Here is a 23,289-nt window from a genome sequence, read left to right on the forward strand (position 1 = left end):
AGGACGCTGCCCCGCGAGGGTGGGGGGCGCGGTGCACGCCGGGCCGCGGGAAGACCAAGCCGCCGGGGGGGGGGGGGGGTGGGGTGGGGGGGGGTGCGGGGCGTCGTCATCTCCATGGCAACCGGGATGCCACCGCCGGCCAGGCCCCCTCCACGTGACCGCCCGGGTCACGTGATATTTGGCTGCCGCCGAGCTGCTTCCGGGTCAATGCGGGACGCGGCCGGCGGGCCTGGGTGAGCGGGGCCGGGGGCGGTGGGGGACGGGCAGGGCCCCGGCTGTCACCGGCCTGCTGGGCGGTGGGACCGGCGGTGGCGGCCTGGTGCCGGAGCGGGGCAGGCCGCTGTCACCCGGGGGCGAGCCGGGGTCCGGCCCGGCCGGGCCCTGTGAGGGGAGCCAGGGACGGTTGAACGGTTGTGCTCGAGGCGGCCGGGCCGGCGGAGGCTGCAGCGCTCGGGGAAGGGCCTTCGGGGCTGGGGACCCCCGCCTGTGGTACCCCGCCGTGGGGCCCAGCAGCCCAGCCTGGCCCCGGCAGCAGGCGGGCTCCCCACCGACTGCTGCTGCGGCGGCCGAGTTGGTTTTTGCAGCAGCCCCTGAGGGGATCGGTGGTTCGGTGTCATAATGTCAGAGTCCCGGCCCGGAGCACGGCAAGCGACGTGCCGGGCATCTGTCGTGCAGTTTCCCATCCCCTTGCCACAGTCCCTGCCATGAGCACTGGCTGCTTGCAGAAGCGTGGCACTGTGGTGGGTGAGCACACAGTTGTGCTGGCTTTGGTGCAGCTTTCCGCACGCTTGGGTAGGTTGTGCCGGTGGCTCGGAGGGCAAGCCTGTCTGCCCTGGTACTATTCGTTTATCGGTCTCTCAAGATCACTTCAAAAATAATTTCCCTGGATCGTGTCTTAGGAGAAGGGTGTACCAACTTCTTTGAGACAGATGTTTGCTCTGTTGCATCGGTTTGTTACGCTTTGTGTTTCATGTATGCAAACATGTCAAAATGTGTTTGGTCTGTGGCTGGTTAGGACTTGCTCTGAGGCGTTTGAGTGGCGCTGGCATTCATTAGAATGTCATTAATGATGTGTTTCTCCTGAAGGGCCTCCTCTTCTTCTCATAGGCGCAAGGACAGAAATGTTTTTCTTGTCGTTTCTAGTGTTCTCCTTTCACTTATCGGCTGCAGCAGCCTGGTGGGTTTCCCTGGGATCTCAAGTCAGGGTCGGGCTCTTCTTTGCAGACACTTGCCATGTTGTATGTCACTGGGGCTGCAGCCTTCCAGCAGAGCATTTAAATATAGACAACAAAGACTGTTCCTTGACATCCTTCAAAGACTGACCGCATCTTTTGCAATCTATGCTGTCATGTAGAAAACCCAATGTTAATTAAGGATATGAGTTGTTCCTTGTGCCGTCAGTAGGAAAGCACTCAGAAATGTGCACCTTGCAAAGCATCCTGTCCTGCCTTTGTACAGACAACATTCACTTGACATGTGTCATGCTTCCTTTGCATATTCTGTTAATCCTTGCTCTCAAGCAATTGTAGTGATTCAGAGAAGCCACGTGCATGACAGATGATTATAGTGAATGTGAAATCTGGTGAGAAGGGAAGTGCAAAAGGTGACTGCCCCACTCCCTGACATTTTTGTCATCTGGTGGCAATGACATTGGTCTGCAACAGTAAAGCTCGAGAAAGAAAATGTTTGTGATTCAAAGTTGTTGAATGTGAACATCATTAGGGTTTTTTCTCAGTTCTGGTTTGCTCTCATACTACAGCTGAAAACACAATGTTTTGCCTCTAGTGTGATGTTAAGGTGACTTTCTCACGTGGAATTTCCAGCTGATGTTTGCTCAGCAGATAAAGAGGATTGATAGAGAAGTGAAGGACAGAAAGCTTTATGTGTGGGGGAGTTCCAGAATTTCCAGACTAGGAGGTCTGAATGTTCATTTAGAAAGCAGCTTCTGTCTGTTGGACAGTACTGAGCTCCCAAACCACTCTGGAATGAGGCCTTTCAGCCTAAAGCCATGGCTGTTAATGCCGATTGTTCCTGTCACGTGTGCAATATTTTAGCGTAAACATAAATATGTTGCCCCTAACACAAACTTCAATCTGAGGATTTCTTTTTTGAGTCTAGATAGACTAGTGACATGAAGGTAAATTTGAGATACAGATCAACCAAGTTGTTATGGGCTGAAAAAAGTGTGTGTGTGTGAGTGTTTAAGTAAGACGGATCCTTTAAGTACCTATTTGTGATGTGTAAACTGTGTATGTAATACAGAAATCATAACATGCTTCAGTCACTTTGCTTCTTATTATATTGGAGTTCTTTGTGGTAGAGGTGTTTTAGATGGTTTAGGTGTTTAGGTGTCTGTGCATGAAGAAATAAAGTAGAGCTTGTTAAACAAGTGATTCCCAGCAAAGGGAACCTTTGGTAAATCACCTTTGTTCAGGTTTTTAGATCTATCCTTAGCTGTATAAAATCTAGAGGAAAGTTTATACTAGCAGGCAGAAACTTTAATTTGGTATTGGTTAGCAACAATGCTTTCAATATATGTGTGGCCCCATGGAGACCTCAAAAGTATGGGTTTCCACCGGGAGTCCTGGAGGTGCAGGTTTACGTGCAGAATGTACGAATCTGTGCGGGCTGGGTTTTCCTAGTGTACTAGAAAGGTACATATGTGGTACTTAGGGAAAACTGTGCTCCATGACTGATTGCATGCTGTAGGAAATGTGCAGTTGATTCGTGCAAGTTCACGCTGTGTGTTGTTGGAACGGGTGGATATGGATCTCCTCTGTGTCCGCAACGGGTAGCAGGCCCTGCCTTGGAGTACAAGACCTCTGTGAAACCTGGGGACAATGCGGTTCCCTTTCTTCGTGCATGTATCAAGCTTGATTCCTCTATGCATCAAGCTTGATTCCTCTATTATCCAGGAAACCCTAAAATACCAAGTTCAGAGCATGTGCAGGAAAGTAGGACAGATGAGCTGAGTTCCACCTAGGACATGGCAGAATGCCGACCATCGCGGTATCTGTGTGCCAAGTGTACTTCCAGCTGACACTCGGTATCTTTCTAGGCAGATCCGCAGCCCGCAATGTGGCGAGCCCTTTTTCCTGCGCTGTTCCGTTCTGTGACACGCATAGATACGAAGGGCATGTTTATCTTCCAGATACATTAAGCAGCTGCAAAATTGAATTGCCAAAACTTGGTTTTTGGTCTGGCCAAATGATGTGCTCGTGTGTGCTTGAGAGTGTTCCGTGACACAGCAGTTGCGTTCTAATTAGAAGCCCAGGTTTGCAAGCAGGACGGAAGACCTGTAGCTCTTTGCAGATGCCCGAGGAGAAGTGATAATGCTCCTTTGGAAGGCCAAAGCTTGCTGTGGGTGAGCCGCTGCTGTCAGTGAAGGTGAGAGCTCTGAGATATCCTGAGTGAGCTTACTGTCAAACTCGCGTATTTCCATGACATCCTGTGGGCCGGCTGGTGGAAGTCGTGCTAGCAGAGGCTGTCGAGCTCCAGGCTGTTTACAGCATTGGCCTGATCTTACAAAAACAACCCAAAATCTGCTTTGCATAGTGTTTCTTTACAAACAGTTAGGGAGCTGTGGATCCTTTTTCTTTTTATTTTTCCCCCATTCGAAAAGCTGATCTTGACTGGAAGTCCTGAGTTACAGGATGAAAACACCCGTTCCAGCAGTCTCTTACTCATAACCGGCTCTTTGCTCTTTCCCCTCCTTCCTGCCTTGGAAGTAAGTTTGAGAATATCTGTGGATATCTCACAGTCCTCTTGTGAGGTACGGAAGTCACCCTCTGCAGCCTGGGGCATATTGGGAATGATCCTGTAAGAGCGTGTGGGACAAGGATGTCTCATACTTGCATGTTTGTGTGGCTTGGGCCGTCTGTTTAGTTCTGGGTTTTTTTTGGGTAATGTTTTACTGTAATCCTGAGTTTGAAATACGACCTGTGAGACTTATCTGCAGTTCTGAAGAGGTACAGCCCGTGACCCATGCGGTCACTTTCTGTCCTGTGTTCTCAAGGACATCTACTGGAGGTGATTATTAGTTGCTGACTATTTATATGCTCTATTTTTTTCTATGTTAACTAGAAGTCCAAGAAGGGAGCATGGACCAGCCCAGCGGAAGGAGTTTCATGCAAGTTCTTTGTGAGAAATACAGCCCTGAGAACTTCCCGTATCGTCGTGGACCTGGTATGGGGGTGCATGTCCCAGCAACTCCACAGGGTTCACCTATGAAAGGTAGGCTTCTGGTCTCTGAGCATCTGAGGGATTCCGGGTGGGATCAGTTTCTTGGTTGTTCTTGCTTATGTTGAAAGAAGAATCATCCTGAATTGACCAGAAAAAGCGACATCATGATGTATTGTAATGTGTTTCTTACTGAAGAGCTGAGAGACTGGAATCTAACAAAGACAGAAAGTTGATCTTGCGACTGAACCGGTTGCCATAAAAAACAAGTACATTTGCCTACAGCATAACAGAATCGGAATTCTGTCAATCAAAGATTGAAATAAGGCCCTGTGCGGTACTGAGTTTTGAGGGTTCGGCAGTCCCTGGAGCTTCTTTTTTTCAGACTAGCGACGCTGACTGTTATTGGCTGCAACAACAGGTATTTTGGCAGACGTGGCTTCACACGTGCATAACATTTGATCTAAGTTCGAGGTTGGTCCACATGCTAGTGGTGTCTTGCAGTGCCATCAGTTTGCACCCACGCCTGCAGGTACAGGGGTCCCGCGTACGCAGGAGTGGACCGTATTTTAATCCAAGCGATGAGTTGTTGAATCTCCAGCTAGGCTGCTTCTGTGACAAGTGACTCAGATGATTTTGGTGTTTGCTTTGGCTCTCTTCTCAAGGCATCAAATGCTCTCTGACCATGCTTATGCTGGCCTAGTGAAGAAATCCCCTCTCTCCTTTGCTTCTGACCTTACTGCCTTGAAGGACTTCCAGACAGGTGTGCATCTGAAGCGCTGTGCTGCTCATGTATGTCCTTGAACCTCCTAGGCTGCAGAGGCTGTGTTGCTATTTCCTGCTCTTTGAAGTGGATCTATTTGACACCCTTTAGTCTTCCCTCGCGCTCTGATGTTCGCGTTTGGTTCTTGGTTTGTACAGATGAGTCCGAGATTCACATTTATTCTACCAGAACTGCCCCTTCTTTGTGTAACCTCTTGCCCATCTTGATCTGTAAGAGTAGTTTAAATTTCCGTCAGGTCAATTTGCATCATAACCAGCCCCAAAGGGGAAAACAGCCGTGGAAGTCGGCTGGATGAAGTTTATGGTAACTGAATTTGACGGAGGAGAAAAAAGAGCCTGAGTTCAGTTGAGGATAAAACATACCGCGTGTCGCTCAGAATTAACACGAACAGAAGATTGGCCTGATACAATATTCCATCAATGCCCTCCTGTGAGCACCCGGTTACCTGAGCTGTTTGGACGCTGAAAAGAGGGCACGTTTGTAAGTCCTAAAATGTACCTGAGACATGACTTACAAGTACGTCATGACTAGTTCCCAAAGTACAACGCTATCCTTTAAAGAAGCCGAACGCTAATGAGCTAGGAAACTTGAAAACTCAGATCACTCCAGTTAATTGTCTGCTAGAATCCCTTTCTAGTCATGTAGCTGTCAAGTATAAAAGAGAGAGAAAAGGGGCTACCTGTTCAGGGAAAAGCTCGCTGTTCAATTTTAGCAGAGTGTAAGACTGGTGGATTGCCTTGCCCAAGTGTGGATTTCTTGTGTTGAAATGGCTTCCTGTTGCAAATCCACAGCTTTTAATTCTGTCATGTTTTGGCCTTAGCAAATCAGGCTGTGATTGAGATCCAAGGTTTTGTCTGTGAAATAGCTGCAAGAACGTTTACCTGCATGAGAAGGAGCTAGACCGAAACTGAAGCAGAAATGTACAAGGCAGAATAGAGACCCGGATTTTTCCGGGATGTAAGAGTGCTGAACGTTCTGCATTGTTGAATAGGGAAAACTTAGAAAAGAAACGTTTAGAGGCATCCTTGCTGTTACTAACCCCAAGTGAGCCAAGTACACGAGGATAAATGAGGGAGTCTGACCCTGTGCAACCAGCACTCCACCTAGTCCTGTATGCTATCTGCAGTAGCAGATGCCTGGGCAGGAGCAGAAGTTCTGGCAAGAACTGACATGAGGCATACTGTAAACTGCAAAGGACTGGCCCGTCCTCGCTGTGCTGTGGTCAGCAATGCACGTGGTAACTGAAGAGCACTGATACTGAGTATCTGTGTGAGTGGTTCTTCATGTTTAGATGCAGGAAGACTTCTTGGTTGATGTCACTTACTTATCATAAAATCCTTGTTTATCTTGAGATCCTTAAATACATGTAAATTGTGGAATTACTGGTAGATCTTTTCTTTTGCTGAATGTCATATTTCTTTCTGCCTCTTGTTGCCGTCTGTGACTAAGCAAGGCAACGCTGACCAGAGGGCATCATTTCTTTTCTCCTGTTTCAGATCGCCTCAACCTTCCGAGTGTGCTAGTGCTGAACAGCTGTGGCATAACCTGTGCAGGGGATGAGAATGAAATCGCTGCCTTCTGTGCTCATGTGTCTGAGCTAGATCTTTCTGACAATAAACTGGAAGACTGGCATGAGGTAAAACGGTTACATGTGCATCTTTCTGAGTAACTTTGGTGGCTGTTACTGTGACTGCCAACGCATTGCAGGTTATAAGAGTACTTTGCTCATTTAAAGGAGAGAGTTTTCCATTTCTTGTGGGTTCTTTCTCATCTTTGAAGCTGATGCTTTTTACGTTGACAACAACTGAGAAATAACTGTGATGAATTTAATGCACTTGGGCACTTCGTTTACCTCATGGCTTACAATCTTGGCCTGTGGGTGACAAATATATATATATATATAATTATTTTTTTTTAATTGTGCAAAGCAATGGAAGTAGTATTTCTAATGTCAAGAGGTTAATGAGCAGTGCAGTTTTTAACAGAACTGAGGAGGTCTGAGTAATGGAAGTTGGTTCCTAGCTTTGCCACTGGTTCTCTGATGCTGGGCAAGGTATTGATTCTCTCTTTGCTATTGTTTCCCTATCTGCAAAACACGTTTAATAACGTTTACCTCAAAGGATATTTCTGAGGCCTTGTTAATTAATGCTAAATGCTATTGTAATAGCCTCTGAAGTGCTTGGGTGAAATATGGTAGATAAATGCAACGTAATACAAATAAAACAATCATCATCTGTTCAGGTGTCATTAACGGTTCCTCACTGGCTTATGCTCTGCTTTTATGTTACTGTTTATTGTTGGAAACGTGTAAAAGAACAGGATATGCAACATAAAAATTACCATGTGTTTCTGTTGCATCAAACTGCTATGTCTTTAAACAGGCAGTGAATGCAGCATTTGCAGAAACTGCAAACTTGCCACGGGGCTTGCAAAGTCAGTGTAGGCTTCCCTGTTTCTGTTACTTCCTTGTTAGCTTAGAAGGTATCAGCTCAGCGGCTGGGAGAGAGATCTTAAGCTTGTCTGTTGAGATTAGAGCCAGGGAAGATGATTTTGTACTGAGGGCATATCTGCTAAGAACTGGGATGGTGTCTCCTGACTTGTTTTGGTCTGACCCTGAAAGGCCCGCTCCCACAGTGATGAGGTGCTGCCTCTCCGCTCCCTGTTCTGCCTCTTACTGTCAGTGGGGCTGACCTCTTGTCTGGTAAGCAGCTGGGAGAGCTGCACGTGCACTTGTCATTCCTAAGATGCATGCCTCACACCCTGCTATTTGTTCGGTCTGTTTAGGCTACCCAGGACGGTACGATTTGCTGGCTGCTGCATGAGCCGCAGGAAAGCAGGAAATGAAAGGCTTTCTGTGTTCTTTTGCCCCTTCCTCCGAAACGGGTTTAAATTTTCATAGTGCATCTGCAGCAGATAAATATCAACCCAGCTCTTAAAAACTGCCAGTGATGGGCATTCCAGATCCCTGGGTAGCCTGTTCCCATGCTTAGCTAATAACCTCACGGTCTAAACTATGTAACTTAAGTCTCCCGTGCTGCAATTTAAGCCAATTGCTCCCTGCCCTGTTCTCAGCATGCATGGAGGAGCATTCAGCGCTGTTCCTTATATGATAGCCTTTTATACCCGTGAAGAAGAGCTCCTTTTCCTATTTTAGTATGATACTGAAGAAATCCCGTTCTTGCAATTGTTCATTGTAGGCTGTTTTTTCTAAATCCTATGTTGTTTTTGTTGCTCTGATGTCTACTTCATTCCTAAGGCGTAGTGCCCAGAACATGACACCACCTAAGATGAGGTGTGAAGTAGGGCAGACTAATTACCTCTAGTCTGGCGTACGCAACACTTGAATTCCACTTCTGCATAAGACAGTTGCCCTTTGCTAGCGACTGTCCCTGTTACCGACCTGTGTGTGTCACGGTCTGCCCCATCTCCTCCCATCCCAGTCGCTTTGTGGAGTGGAGCTCTCTAGCCAGGTGTCCTCTGACTCATAATTATTTCCGCGATGAATGTCTTTATCCCCAAACGTTAGTACTTTGACTGTCCTTGAACTGAACTTCCATCTTACGGGTTTCAGATGGCTTTGCTTTGGCCTCTACTCTCGTACTGCAAGGCGACGGCAGCCTTTCCCACCCTAGTATCACCCGCGGGTGAAGAAAATGCATAACGTTCTGTTGATCTGGTCATTGAAAACATAACGAGTAGTATTCTGCTAGAACACTCCCTCGGTATGTCTGCCAGCTTTGTATTGAACTCGTGCTGTCCCGGGCGCTGTAAGTCCTCAGTTTGCCCGTGCGACTGGTGTGCAGGTGGCGCTGGAAGCTGTCGGTACCTGATGCTGCTTCCCACTGAATCAGTTACCCTGTTGAAGAGGAAAATGAGATTGACGTGATGTGTTCTTTGCAAATTGATGCTGCCTGGCTGTTCTGTTCACTTAATCATTAATAGATGACTAAAAATTGATCATCTAAATGGCCTGTATCTGTATGTTAGCACTATCTAGGTCAGCACCAACCCAAATCACACGATCCATTGTGGATCCTGCACTCCAGAGCTGTACGGCTTGCCTCTGGCTTTTCTTTCTCTTTCTTGATCTTTCTTCCTCACCTCTCTGCTACTTTGCCCTCAGGTGCACATCTGTATGCACAGACAGAGAAAGTAGCCCCAAGCAGAGTTACCCGAACACTTGGATTGGTTGTCAGAAAGCTGCTGCTTTCAGAGTAATGGAATCAAATAAGGAATTCGCTGTATGTGTGCAGTGAGCTTCTGTCTGTCTTTTATGTTGGGCAAAAAGGTGAGGTCTGTGGCTAGTGGGGAGCAGTGGAATGCTGAGCAAGTGATCAGTGTTGGCCACAAACTCAGGAGATGTGCCCGTTGCCTGCCTGCTAAAAGAGGGGTACGACATGCAGGCTCCTGTAACGTGCCGCTGCCTAAGCTTGGTGTCAAGGTGGGGTTTATGACCTCTCCCAAGAGACTGGCTTTCTCTTATCAAGCTGCTTGGAGAGTGTAATTAAATGAACTGTTGAGGTGAATGAGCAATTAACCAGTCAGTGTAGATCAGTGAATAGCTGGGGTATGAATTACAGGTAGTTATCCAGAAGCCTTATTTTTTTCCCCCATATCATTTCTTTGGCTTGTGGTGATTCCGAAGGGCCCCCTTTTAGGAGAAGGGATATTATTGCATGAGGTCCGATTACTGCCTGATACGCATTTCTTTCTTTCTCTTTTTTTTTTTTCCCTCCCCACGTAGGTCAGTAAAATTGTGTCCAACGTTCCCCACTTGGAGTTTCTAAACTTGAGTTCCAACCCTCTCAGTTTGTCCGTTTTAGAGAGGAGGTGTGCTGGGTCTTTCGCTGGTGTTCGCAAACTTGTGCTCAACAACAGCAAAGCTTCCTGGGAAACAGTCCACACAATCCTGCAGGAATTACCAGAGTAAGCATGGGGAGTTGGGCGTAGAAAGGGGTCCTTGCCGCACGCAGGTCATGGCTGGCTTAGCACATCACACGGCGAGGGTTGAGAGGGGCGTGAGGCTGCAAACGTGATCGGTGGAGAAAAAGGGAATTTTTGTCTTGGGGAGCTTGGGAACTGGCCAGGTGAATGCTTTACATTGTCTTAAGAGCTGAACTTTTGTGGTGCTGCAAAGCCTGGGGCTTCTTGTCCAGATCTAAATACCAGGGATGGGTAATCACCCTCACGACGTAGGAGGCGACACGCTTTCCTCTGAGTCACCGCAGAGTGAATGGTGCAGTGCCTACCTGTACTAAAAGCTTTTGAATGGGATGTGAGTCTGAGGGTCTGGCCACTTGTCAAGTAATATCGTGCTTTTCTGTGCAAAAGTGTTCATTTCTGTGGCTTGGCCACGGTCCACCTTGGCAGTGGCATTCTGCTTCCACGAATGTCCTCGGTGGCTTCATTTTGATAACAGATTCCTCTCCGTACAGCTTTGTAAGCGGAGCTGATGACAGTAGTGTATCCTGTGTGGCCAGTGTACGCTTCCCTGACATTAGGAGAGCTAGTTTAGTTGTCTGCAGGCTTAGTGGGGCCTGGTCTTTCTTTAGTGGGAATCTTTAGCAGAACCAGTGATGTGGGGGAAAAAGCGTCATCCGTGTTATACAAAAAAAAGCCCTTTTTATAATAAGTGGTGAGCACTGGGAGCAGGTACCAGTCGCCATTGGAGGTGGGTTGTGGCTTGTTGGGCACAAATGTGAAACACCACCCCGAGCAACGCGTTACACGCATAATCCTGGGAGGCCAGGGGAACACTTAGAGGTGTTTTTCCTCTGTGGAGGAAGTTTATGGATGGGAGCAGAGACGTAGTCAAAACACTCCGTGTGGGGTGCTCGAAGGTCTTCTCTGCACCGAGGTTTCAAATCACATAAGAGCCGTTACAGAAGGTTATGTTAAAATCGCGTATGCATGTCCATGTACCCGAGGGTAGCCGTTTCTCAAGGTACGCTGAGATGATGGTATGATGTTTCCTCCCCCGTGCAGCTTGGAGGAGCTCTTCCTGTGCCTTAACGACTATGAAACAGTGTCTTGTTCTCCGGTTTGCTGTCAGTCTCTCAAATTACTCCACATAACTGACAATAATCTTCAAGACTGGACTGAAATTCGAAAATTGGGAATTATGTTTCCATCACTGGACACACTTATTCTGGCTAACAACAACCTCACGACCATTGAAGAGTCGGAAGATTCCCTAGCAAGGCTGTTCCCCAACCTGAGATCCATCAATTTGCACAAGTCAGGTGAGAGCCTGGAAGCAGAATGCTTTTTGTTCTCAGCCTAAGTGTCAGCGGTCGATCGGAGTCTCTCCTCCGCAATAGGTGAAAAACACTCTTGCTTTGTGCTCTTTGAAACTGGGGCCTTGGGGTGGTTGCCTCTTAGGCCCGTGTTAGCAGTAAGCAGCCTGCAGGCAGCATTGCTTCCTGCAGAGGACGAGAAGGGGGGCAGGTGAATGCAGAAGTGTTGCACAAGAGCCTTTGGGATGGTTCTGTTGCTGTAGCAGAGATGAAAATGCCCCGTGACCTTTGTCCCAGTCTATCCTGGCTTCTTCTCGGCAGAATCACAAAGCCGTTGATAAATGTAGTCCCAGCGGACATATCGTGTTGAAGTCCGGTTTCCTAATGGTGCTAATGCAGGGCCACACAAGCAGAGGTACTGAAGCGCACTGACCCGAGGAACGTAGCGTTGGGAGAAGAAAACAGGCGAGACCCCAACTTGCCCGTCTCTGTGGGCTTTACCTGCTGCTTTTGGTAGTTAGTCGTTATCCAAGAGATGAGTTAGTGTGGACTGGCAGTTATTCAAGATGAGCTGGCAAAGGTTCTTTACGTTAGTAGTTTCCCTCTGTTTCCTGTCCCTGCCTCAGGTGCTCCCAACTGGAGAAGGATAAATAAACATCTGGCGGTGGAGGGGATGAAAGAATCCCATTTGCCTTTCATTCTCTGTTTTATCTTGGCTAAAGTGAGCGCGCGTGTAGGTGTGTGGCAGGTAAGGGCTGTGAGCGTTCACCAGCAAAAGCTGTCATCTGTGCTCGGTTATTAGAAGCTGTGCTCGAGGCTGCTTTTACACTTCAGCCCCAGAGAATTTTCAGCCAGTGGTCCAGAAAGGGAATAAGCATTTGGCGTATCGGGAAGGGGGGCACCCCACGCTCAGAGGGAGGAAGCTGCAGGGCAGCTTGTGAGGGCTGTGACGTGTTTGTGAGACGACACGTACGCCAGAAATTCTTCTGCGGGAGTACTTAATGCATCATCATCATCTTGTGTTCTTTACAGCTTTATATGCTGCGCAAGCGATAGGTAAGGGTTAGCCAGCGTAGAAGGTACTTTATTAACACGCTCTGTAACGTAAGCATCAAGGAATCCCTGTAATAAAAGCTTAAAGCTGGCTAGAGGAAGGAAAGCCTGTTAAGCTGGATTTGAAAGCACCGTGCTCCTGTGGTAAGTAGTTTTGCAGTTTTGATGCCAGGTATTTAAGAACTCTGGATTCTGTATTGCGTGTGACGTTCTGGGAGCTGAAAGTCAAATAGAAATCCCAAGAGGCGTGTTATACTTTTTTTATTTTTTTTAGGGAAAGCTGCTGCACTCCAAATTTGTGTCACGTGAAGACTCCAAACTGGCGCCTCTTTTTCCAGGCTCTTTCAGTATAGTGGAGATCAGAGATGAGCTAAAGATAACGGTTTTTAGTGAATTTACCGCGCAGCGGGGTCACGAGGGGATGAACAGGTTTTCCTGCCGAGGCGGATGCCATGGCTGACAGCATTTTCTCCTTCAGACGCGGTTGTCTCTCCTCCCTAGCTTTCTCCTAGCTACCGCAGCTTTTTGGCCCTTTCAGAGGGGCGTGATTCAGACAGGTGCTGGGCACTATTTGGTGATGTCGTGCCCCAGAGATCAGGTGGAAGAGTTCTCCTCCTGTCACAAGCTTCTACACAATTTGTCTGTAAACGTGGCTGATAGTGATGCCCAGAGGATGGCTTTAGGTGTAGGTGACCTTGGCAGAGGTGTTCTGAGCGCTATGGGGAAAGGAAGCTCGCTCTGCCCACCTCAGGCACAGTGCGGTGATACTTACAGGAGTTTCGTTTCTGCTCTGACAGGAGCCCTTTTCTTCTGAGTTGTGGTTGTGACACTCGGTTTGGGCTTGAACCTCACGTTTCCTGACAGGCTTAGCTCAAATGAGACCCCTGGTTTTGTCTGAACCAATAATTTTTCTGGTTTTTCACGTTTCCTGTACTGTGTAGGTGAAGCTGTTGAATGTTGTTCGGAGAAACCAGTTCTCTAACTCGCGTTGCCAATGTAAGCTTCTGGAGCGGTCCTCGGAAAAGCAGCGCGGTAAATGGTTCTGCAGTCACAGCAAAGGGAAGTGAAGACGAGTAGCGTTGATCTCGCCACCTAATCAGGGCTATACTGTTGCTCGATCCTCAGCTTTTTTATTTTACCCTCTCTGCTTGTCTTGTTATCCTAAATATCAGGTCTTGAGGGGGCTGAAATTGAGTCGAAGCCTTTTTCATTAAATGGCTGGAGGGCTTCTGGGACTGTTTTACCGTTGGGTCGTGAGTGGAAATGGGACCCGGGGTGACCATGTGTGCGAGGTAAAGCTGTTTGATGGCTGTTTGGTGGTGCCTAGAATGAGGGAGGTCCTGATGACTTCGATGCTAGTTAAGGCAGCATCCCTTCATAGATGCAGCTATCATAACTGATGCTAGTCAGTCCTCGGCAGTGAGGCCGAAGACTGAACGGTCTATAAAAAACTAAGCTCCCTAACCAGCCGTGGAGATCATCCTTCTAGACTTACAGAACAGCATGAGAGAATTTCAACTACCCTGTCTGGTAAGCAAATGAAGGAAACATTTTGCAGCGCATGGTGAGCAAAAAGCTGACTTCTCAAAGAAAAAGCAGCCGACGCTCGCCTGTCACATATGTTCTTTGGCTGTGTCTGATTATCTTGGATACATGATGTAGTATCTGTGTTTGTTTACACAAGTCTCTTCTTCTGAGCAGGTCTGCACTGCTGGGAAGACATTGACAAGTTAAATTCTTTTCCCAAGCTCGAGGAAGTGAAATTGCTAGGAATCCCTTTGCTGCAGTCCTACACCACTGAGGAACGCAGGAAGCTGCTAATAGCCAGGTCTGTTGCTTGTTCGTTCGACTCAGCAGAAGCGTTACGTGGCAGTAAATGGCTGGGAGTGGGAAATTGGAGGAGGCGGCTGTTAGGAGATGGGGTTTTGTATGAATTCACCACTCACAGAGGAAATTGAGCGCGCTTTTTTTGTGGTGTGGGAAAGGGGGAGTAGCGGAAATGTTAAGTCTAACTTCTCTACTTCTCAGAGAATTTTTTAAGTCTCCTACATGCCTGTGCCCGTGATACATACCTGTAGCAAAATGAAAATGCTTAGTTTTGAATGTGCTTGGAGAAACTGCGTGGAACTTGCCTGCTCTCTGGAGGGGACTGAGGCATAAGCTGCCTGGCAGGATTCTCCTGGTGTTAGGGTTGTGGCACGTAACTTTTGGTGGCGACTGTCTTGTTGGTCACCTTGCCTGGCTTTGTCTTCTTGCTGACTGTTTTTCTTGGTGTCTGCATGCAGGTTGCCATCTATCGTCAAGCTCAACGGAAGCATCGTTGCCGACGGGGAGCGAGAGGACTCGGAGCGATTCTTCATCCGCTATTACATGGAGTTCCCGGAGGAGGAAGTCCCATTCAGGTATGAATTTTTTGTTGTGGAATGGAGAGCAGGGGCAGAAGGGTGGTGAGGCAGCAGGAAGGGTGAATGAACAGGTGATGTTACATGAGAAATTCGGGCTAGCTGTTCCATGAGAAAACCATCCCTCGCCTTCCTCCTGTCTTGCCTTCCTCAATCTGTTTTAGTTAATGTCGTTGCATTAGATTGTTGTCTGATGACTTGTAGAATCACTTCTGAGTGAAATTTGGTCTTAAAAGCGTCCACGTCAAGTGCCACTAAACAACGTGACTGTTCAGTTCATGATCTTCATTGCTTCCTGGTCTCCCCGACGGCTAGCTTCATAATCCACCTGTGTTTGGAAGTCCCCAAAAGCCAGTACAGATCGTGCTCTCTGGTGCCAGGCCGGGGCATCTAATTCTCTTCACCATCTGGTGTGTGGAATGTGACTGGCGATGGGAATCTGTCCCCTCACTTTCAGGCCCGCAAATCGCAAGTCTGATGGTTTTTCTTTGCCAAAAAAGTATGCCCAATGATCTGTTAATCTTGGTAAACTAATGAACTTTGACAGATGCTGTTCGGTTGGTGTCTTGTCTGTGCCAGCATCTACTTACTGCTTCTTAATGGGCTGAGGAAGGATCACGGAGCATCAAGCCACTGCGTTTAGGTGCCTTTTGCCCTAGAACTCTTGTGTACTTTTCAGACAACAAAGCTTCATAGCCCTTTCTGTACAGAAAGGGGGTAGGACAAGAGAGTGTGTATGTGTGTGTCTGGGGGGACAGACAGAGGTAGGGACACACTGAGGTAGAGAATGTCAAAGGTACAGCCCAGTGCGAATGGAATCTGGTCAGTGTTTCTGTTGGCCGGTCGGTATTTCCCCCGGCTTAAATCTTAGGCAAAATGCCTCTTGTTTTTCGACAGCACTGTGTATGTGACCTGCCAGTACAGTAAGGGCATGGGAAGGCTGGAACGTGGAACGAGGGCATGGCGTTTTCTGTGAATACTGATAAGTCCAGCGATTATACTATTTGTTGAAGGTATACTGGGGTCAGTTTAGAGACAAAGGGTACTAATGTAGCCACGGAGACAAGACAGCTGGTGATCCTTCTTGTGTCTTTTTCTGAGGACAAGTCCTGGCTTGTAATTTTAGAAGCCCCTGAAGCAGAAAAATTGAAAGAAATATTGGAAGGGATAGCGGCAGAGGCAGACAATGCAAGGGAGAGGACAGGGAAGGGGAGACGGGGACTGTGAGCTCATGGTGCTGCTCCCAAAATGGATTATTTTCCATAATATTTTATTTCTAAGAAAACTGCTTCATGTCTCTGTGTTCACGGCTCTAGAAGGGGAGAATAGTAGGGCAGCCGAGCCCAGCAGCTGCAGTGGAGTCCCGCCCTTTGGCGAACAGGGCTTGGGCTGACCTGGAAAACTGGCCTGGAGAAGGCAAGGCAGGTCCTTGTCCTGAAAGTGGTGTATTCGTTGCGGACTGGGAGGACAACTAAGGTGCGAGTATCCCTTTGATCCGGGTGGAACGGGGGTGATGCCCTGAGCTCAGGACGGGTTTGCGCACGAGAGGGAAGGGAAATAAATAGCTGGCCAGCTCCAAATCTTTTCCTGCTGGACTTGTGTCTCTGGGTATTGTGGCGGCAGGTGCCTTGCGCGTCCAGGACCCATATATTGTTGAGAAGCAGGCAGCGGGGTATAGCTTTAGACACGCGTGATGCTCCTGTTAGGACTTGGACTTTGGGAACAGGCTGTGCGCACCCACGTAGTTACCCAGTACTACACACAGCTGGGGTCGGTTTCTAGGTGGGAGCTCATGATAGAAATTAGTAATATCACACCCATCCAAAAAAGTGGGCTGATTTCAACCAACATGCTAACTTTATGCTATTTTGGTAAGATACTGGAGAATTACCTCCCCCTCCGATTTCTTAACCTTTAAAGGCAGTTACTGACTGCCCTTTTCGTGGTCAATGGGCTCTTTGTCTGAATCTGTTCATCTGTGCAGTGTTTCCAAGAGACTTGCACAGCTACCAAAGAGGGTTGGTCTGTTCTGGAGGAGTTGTGTGCCGCTACAGACTATTTTCTAACAAGGCTGCAGATGGCTGAGAGTGTCCCTAGTGCCAAGGGCTGGGTTTCAGTTCCTGGACCTGTACGCAGCAACCCTTGTGGGAAGGGAAACCTGGCAGTCTTTGCAGAGGGATTTTGTGTGTGTTTGTCGCTAAAGCTTCCTCTTCTTTGCTTCCAAATCTGGTGTGGTCTCTCCGAAGGTGGTTTGTAGTTAGAATCTAATCGGGACACGCGCGTGCTGTTGCTGGGGGTATGGCAGCTGCATTGCAGCGCTGCCTCAAGCGCAGGAAGAAGACTCTTGGGCATGGAAAACTTAGGAGTGTGAGCAGCCCCCCTCAAGACTGTCGAGGTGTAGCGTGCGATGAGTGAACAGCACGCTCTCTCATGGCAAACCCTCCTGCCTGCATTGTGTGGCCTCACAGGCTGCGGCTCGAAGGGATTGGAAAGGGAGGGAAACGGAAAGAATCATTTCTTTCTCTGGATGTCGTGGGTTAGGAAGGAGCGCCGAGCGTACAATCCAATATTGGCTGTCTTCTTGAGCGGAGTCTTTGTGTCTGTGTGTTTTTAATGAGTCCTCTGCTTGTCTGGTCTGCTGTTTATCTGCAGAGTATCAGAGACACTTTTAGCCAGGCTCAGTTCTTCAGCATCCCCTGCTCTGGCAGCCAGCTGCAAGGGGTGATTATAAAAGTCTCCAGGGTGCCTATTACCAGGGTACAAAAGCACCATATGAGCAGTGTGCCTTCGTCCTTATGGATTTGAGGGAAGCCAGTCATTCAAACTCCTAACTTTCCTCACAGGCTGCATCTTGCATACAAGGAGCAAGCTGCGAAGCTTGTTCTGCCTTTCCTCGCCGTGAGAGAATTTAAGACAACATTGCCTGACCCTCTGCGTCTTTACAGCACGCGTTTGGGTAATCTTGGCCCACTCATGGTACTTGTCTCTCAGCTTGCTTGAAATTTCTCTCCTTCTTTCCACCACCAGCCCTGTTCACCGCAGTTCCCTGTAGCGCAGGAATCGTGGCAGTACTTCTGGTCAGCATGTGAGAAATTGTTGCTGGTCTGCAGCGGAAACTGTGCCACAAAGAAATCCTTCCCGTCAGCGACACATTAGCTAGCTCTCGCTGGTACTGCAGGCAATAGCCTGGGGGGTAAAATACGGGGAGTGCATTGTCTCCTCTTGGCACTAATGGCTTTTCCAAATAAATAGGCCTGATCCTATCACCCAGGTGACTGTGAGAGCAGGGCACCGGCCTGCCTTTGGACGCTGTGCCCTGGTGAAGGCTCGTTTTGTCCATGAGACTGGGGAAATCCTAGCGTCTTGTGGCCCTTACCTCATTTCGCGGCAGACAGAGGGTCTGCTGTTCTCCAGGAACATTCCTGCCTTCAGCAGGACTCCCTGGGGCCACCCAGCCTGCCAGGTCCCATCATCTCTCGACAGGGGCCGTGACACAGCACCGATCGCATTCAGCTCAGGCTCGGATTGGGAACAAAAAGCGCTTTCTGTAGGACGCATAGTGGAGGGCCTCTGAAATGTTACCTTTTCTCAGCAGCTCTCAGTCTTTGTGGTTTCAGTCGCGTTGTGGTTTGTGTTGCCATTTCGCCTCTTTCCCAGCCGGGCAGGGGAGGTGCGGCCTTGCCCGATCGGAGCGATACCCACTGAAAGTGGCGGGGGGGTGAGACGGGCTTTGCATTGCAGGGGATGGCTCCCCGGGATGGACCTTGTGAAGGACAGTGGGAGAACTTGGGTCCAAGGAGAAACTGACGGCGGAGTGTGTGGCCCTGCTAGTGAAATTCCCATGTTGGTTTAGAGTAGGTGAGAAGGATAAGTTGGCAAGAAGTCCCCCGTTTGTTGTCAGCTTCCAAACCGTGTAGCGGCTTACATTGATTTGGTGATCATGCTGATCCTGAACTCAGTGGAGTGTTACATTTAGGACCTAGATAGCCTCTTGGAAAACAGCAGCAGGAATGTCTGAAAATCAGTCAGACCATGAAGCCGTGGATACTGGGAATCTAGACTGACGGGCATAGTAGCTTTTGTGTGAGCACTAGCTTGGTTCTGGCACTCTCTAGAGAAGCGTTTTCACTGGAGCAGGAGGCGTTGAGTCTTGCGAGTGCAGCGTCCTCTCTTTCTTCCAAATCCCACTGCAGCCACAGCTGGGGTTTCTGAAATTGTAGGAGCCCGGTGGCAAGCTTCGCTGCTCAGGTCTGTTCAGGAAGCTGTTTTGAGACCAGTCAACTCGAACATCTCAGTTGGGTGATAACTTCACCTTCCTCAGCTAAATACCTCCTCCCTAGACGGATGCTCACTCGGGTTCATCTCAGTGCCGCGGTACAGCTCAGGGACTGTGAAACAAGGTGGTTAGAGTGGATGGGCTTTTTGGGGTTGTATTTTCAGCATCTTGCCTGAGAAACATCCTCTGTGTTCTGTGAAGTGTCATGCTGACAGGGGAGAAAACAGGACTCATACCATCCAGATTTGTTCTTAACGGATGTCTCTTCAGGTCATCAGACTTGAATCGGGGCGAATGTTGTCTCATGAGAGGGACATTCAGCTCCCCAAAGTGTGAGAGATTTGGTGGCAATGGAGAAGAAAGCTGGGGTTTTCTTTCAGTTGCTGCTGGGCGGGAGACTTGTACGGAGAGATGCATGCACTTAGGGGCTTTGAGTGCTAGCTCGGCAATATTCTTTACTCCCAAGAGCCTCCTCTATCCTTCCCACCTTGAGTGTAGTGCTGTTAAACTGTGATATGTTTTGGAGGAGCCATATGCCAGCTAGTCACTGACGTGGAGAATGGAAGACAGCTCATCGCTGTCTGGGTTCTGGTTTTAGCTTTCAGCAAAGAGTTCGGGGCTGCAGACGAATCTTGGAGTCTGCGCTCACCCTCTTGCCATCCAGCCACTGTACTCTCCGTGCAGATGTCCATTCGTACCTTACATCCTAGTAGTGTCCTCGGATAAAGTGGCAGCTAAAGTGGGGTAGTGTCATAATGAGAAACAGAACCTGGCCTGTAAAACGTGCTTTGGCTGCACGAGCAACTGTACCGTAACTCTGGACCTGTTTCGTGTTTCAGGTATCACGAGCTGGTCACGAAGTACGGGAAGCTGGAGCCCTTGGCGGTCGTGGATCTTCGGCCACAGAGCAGCGTGAAGGTGGAGGTGCACTTCCAGGATAAGGTGGAAGAGATGTCGATCCGTCTCGATCAGACTGTGGCAGAATTGAAGAAGCACTTAAAAACTGTAGTGCAGTTGTCAACGAGCAACATGCTACTCTTCTACTTGGACCAGGAAGCTCCTTTTGGTCCCGAGGAGATGAAATACAGCTCGCGAGCGCTGCATTCTTATGGCATTCGGGATGGAGATAAAATTTATGTGGAGCCCAGAATGAAATAGCCTCTTTTGACCTTGTGAGTGCACGCGTGTGCACACACACGTCCCCACACACCCACACACATGCATTAAGGAGTTTTTGCAAGGTTTTTATTTCGATCGGTTGGTTGAGGTTCGGTTGCGTTTCTGTAGCAGGTGATTTCTTAGCCCGGAGGAAGGGCCCTGATCTGAGAACCATGCCCGCCATCCACTGCAGGTGACCTTGAAGTGACAAATGACTTCAGTGCGTGTGTTTCAGTGTGTGCAATACCTTGACGTTTTATTTGATGCTCCGGTATACTCGTGATTTGGCATGAATGGTCAGTTGTTCAAGCTCAAGAATGCTAGGGTCCGTAAGGGAGAAGGTAGCTCGGTGCAGAATTTTGGCCTGGTTTTTTCCTTTTTCTAAATTTTTGGGATTTTGGCTCCACCAGAGCACCCTTTGGCCTAGCTATCCGACCGTGGCTCGAGCTCGCTGAAACATTTTTTTGCAGCTAGGTGCTGTCTGAACCTTTTGCTGCGCTCGAGTTCACTGGACAGATCTAAACCAGTATTCCGCTTCATTCAGAGCTCAGGTACTTAGTGCATCCACTTTACTCCACTGGTTTGGTTTGTATGAGTGCACAAAATGGGGGAAAGAAAGAGACCTCGTTCGAAAGAAACAATTTATTTTCAAAACGCACGCTCTATATCCACGCTGTCCTGTTCCGATTTTTTGGGGAAAAAAGAAATTTTTATTTCTGTACCCATTTCACCCAGTGTCTGCAACCTGTAGCACTGGCAGTCTGGGGGCAAAGGGCCCCTGGTCGTGCGCGTTGCGAAGTGAATTTTGGAAGGCGATGGATGAGCGTTGCGTTGGAAGGGCTTTCAGAGGAACGGGTCAAAAAGGGGTTGAAGAGCAGATTCCCCCAGTGGCCGCGATTCGTCCCCGCGACGCTGAAGAGATCCTCCAGTATGCACTTAACCTTGTGTATCAGTTTGTACTGAAAGTGGAACAGCTGAAATCGCTCTCCTGGGAGAGAGTAAGAGTGAAGTTGAAGTTGGTGTTTGTTGCTGTTGCACCAGGAATGAAACCTAGCACTTTCCCCGGGGGCCCCCGGCTGCGGGGTCCCTGCCTAGGGTCCGAACTAGGAGAATGTGTTGGCTCGGATCAGTTTGTAGAGGATGAGTAGCAACGCAACTAGATTCACATTTATTGTAAAGCAGGTTTTCCCTATCTGTAGTGGCTTCCCCCCACACGCACCTCGTAGGCATCGCGTGCTGCTGCTTGAATTAGCCCCTGTTTTCTGCTGCAGAGCAGATTGCCCTTCTTGTGCAATGAAACCCTCCTTCCTCGCTTTCCCGTGTCCTCCCCTGTTCCTCTGTCCTCTTGACTAGTTGAAGACTTTTCAAATTACCTAGTTAGAAGCAGCTGCATAGAAGTTTTTGAAGCTGTGGAGGGAGGGCTCTAGTTACACATGAACTTCTGACCTTATTTTTGAAATGCTCCCTTATCCCCACGTGCACTTTCTTTCCCATGATGCTTTTGTCCACATCACCAAGCTCCTTTTATACTCTCGGAGTTGTGTTCATATTTTACCTAGATCTTGGGGTAGGGTAGGATGGGGAGGGGACAAAGTATTATCTCATAGTCTTCAGGTTTAGGATGTCGGGACCATTTGGAGGGGAGTAGTTCCACATCCAGAGTAATAATTAAAAATGGAAGGATTTAAGACAAGTTAATAGGGTATGCCTCATCCCCCTGCCAAAAATGTCAGTCTTCTGGCCCCGTTGAGATGAGCAATAGGAGACGGAGCTAAACTCGCCGTACGTAGCGCAGAGGCCGCAGCACGTAGCCGCGGAGCCGTGGTACCTGTAAAATGAAACAGCGGGGAGATGATGGCAGTGTAACATAAGATGATGCTTTTATAAGCTAGAGCTTTACTGAAGATGTATTTTCGATTTGGGCAGAGAAAGGCATTTGCTGCCTTATAGCAGAACTCTTAAGCCAACACTTCTGTATGATATATACATACATACGCATAGGAAAAGTTGTGTTTAATAAGATATTTTGTTATAAAAAAGTTTTATGAAGATATGGTTGTTTAATATTAGAAGCCTTTTTCTCCCCTTGACCTCCAGTTTAAGTAGGTTATCGCTCAGTCACTGCAGTGTCAGAGGTAAGCGACTGATGGGGATGCAAAAGTATCTCTGACCTAATTCCACGGAGCAGTAATTGCCTATGTGGGTATATTTATGGCATTGTAACTGGTTGTTAATGAGATGCTGTAACTATTGACCAACTTCCTCAGCACAATTAAATGTCTCTGTTTCAGAGAAGGAAGTAAACAACTCAGAGAATGATAGAATGCTTTGGGTGAGAAGGGATCTCAAAGACCATCCAGTTCCAACCCCCTGCCGCAGGCAGGGACGCCTCCCGCTAGACCGGGTTGCTCCAAGCCCCGTCCAGCCTGGCCTTGAACACTGCTCTAAGTCTCTGCTTTTTCAGTTTGAAACCATTACCCCTCGTCCTGTCACTACACCCCTGATCAAGAGCCCCTCCCCACCTTTCCTGCAGCCCCTTTCAGCACTGAAGGCTGCTCTAAGGTCTCCCTGGAGCCTTCTCTTCTCCAGGCTGAACACCCCCAACTCTCTCAGCCTGTCCTCACAGGGGAGCTGCTCCAGCCCCCTGAGCATCTTCATGGCCTCCTTGGGACCCACTCGAGCAGGTCCGTGTCTGTCTTGTGCTGGGGGACCCAGAGCTGGATGCAGCCCTGCAGGGGGGGGTCACAGGAGACTGGAGTAGAGGGGCAGATGCACCTCCCTCGACCTGCTGGCCACACTGCTTTTGTTGCAGCCCGGCATGCGATTGGCTTTCTGGGCTGCGAGCGTGCACTGCTGGCTCGTATGCAGTTTTTCATCCACCGGCACCCCCAAGTCCTTCTCTGCAGGGCTGCTGCCGATCCGCTCATCCCCCAGCCTGTATTTGTGCTTGGGGTTCCCCCGAGCCAGGGGCAGGACCTTGCACTTGGCCTTGTGGAACTTCATGAGGTTTGTGCGGGCCCAGGTCTCAAGCCTGTCAAGGTCCCTCTGGATGGCCCCCCATCCCAAAGACCATTCAAGAATTGAATGGGGTGTTAAGGAAGACCCAAGTATGTGCTCTTAAGTTCGTTCGCCCACAAAAGGGTAGCCTGAGCGCCAGCTCAGCATTGTCAGTAAATCGTGCTTTTATTTTTTATGAACCTG

At 48.7% G+C, this 23,289-nt stretch overlaps 1 protein-coding gene across 3 annotated transcripts; it reads left to right on the forward strand.

Annotated features, from left to right (window-relative positions):
* Positions 1 to 204: 204 nt before the first annotated feature.
* TBCEL (tubulin folding cofactor E like) lies at positions 205 to 22,622 on the forward strand. Of its 3 annotated transcripts, XM_086476973.1 has the most exons (9): positions 218 to 233; positions 3,313 to 3,387; positions 4,084 to 4,233; positions 6,460 to 6,599; positions 9,708 to 9,889; positions 10,949 to 11,205; positions 13,954 to 14,080; positions 14,538 to 14,654; positions 19,770 to 22,622. In XM_086476973.1, the coding sequence occupies exons 3-9, from the start codon at positions 4,101 to 4,103 to the stop codon at positions 20,086 to 20,088; spliced, it is 1,275 nt and encodes a 424-aa protein (XP_086333099.1). In that variant the 5' UTR covers positions 218 to 233; positions 3,313 to 3,387; positions 4,084 to 4,100; the 3' UTR covers positions 20,089 to 22,622. The 3 variants fall into 3 exon arrangements, with proteins under 3 accessions (XP_086333100.1, XP_086333099.1, XP_086333098.1); XM_086476974.1 differs by lacking the exon at positions 3,313 to 3,387 and having other exon boundaries at positions 205 to 233; XM_086476972.1 differs by lacking the exon at positions 218 to 233 and having other exon boundaries at positions 2,264 to 3,387.
* The last annotated feature ends 667 nt before the right edge of the window (positions 22,623 to 23,289 follow it).

The sequence above is a fragment of the Leptosomus discolor genome, chromosome 22 (genome assembly GCF_034619465.1).
Source record: "Leptosomus discolor isolate bLepDis1 chromosome 22, bLepDis1.hap2, whole genome shotgun sequence".
Classification (NCBI taxonomy): Eukaryota; Metazoa; Chordata; class Aves; order Leptosomiformes; family Leptosomidae; genus Leptosomus; species Leptosomus discolor.

Bases quoted from the DNA above. Each gene is read 5' to 3' on its own strand.
- TBCEL (XM_086476974.1), top strand. From the start codon at position 4,101: ATGGACCAGCCCAGCGGAAGGAGTTTCATGCAAGTTCTTTGTGAGAAA. The intron at 6,600-9,707 runs GTAAAACGGTTA...CTCCCCACGTAG, and splicing joins AACTGGAAGACTGGCATGAG to GTCAGTAAAATTGTGTCCAA. The intron at 11,206-13,953 runs GTGAGAGCCTGG...TCTTCTGAGCAG, and splicing joins CATCAATTTGCACAAGTCAG to GTCTGCACTGCTGGGAAGAC.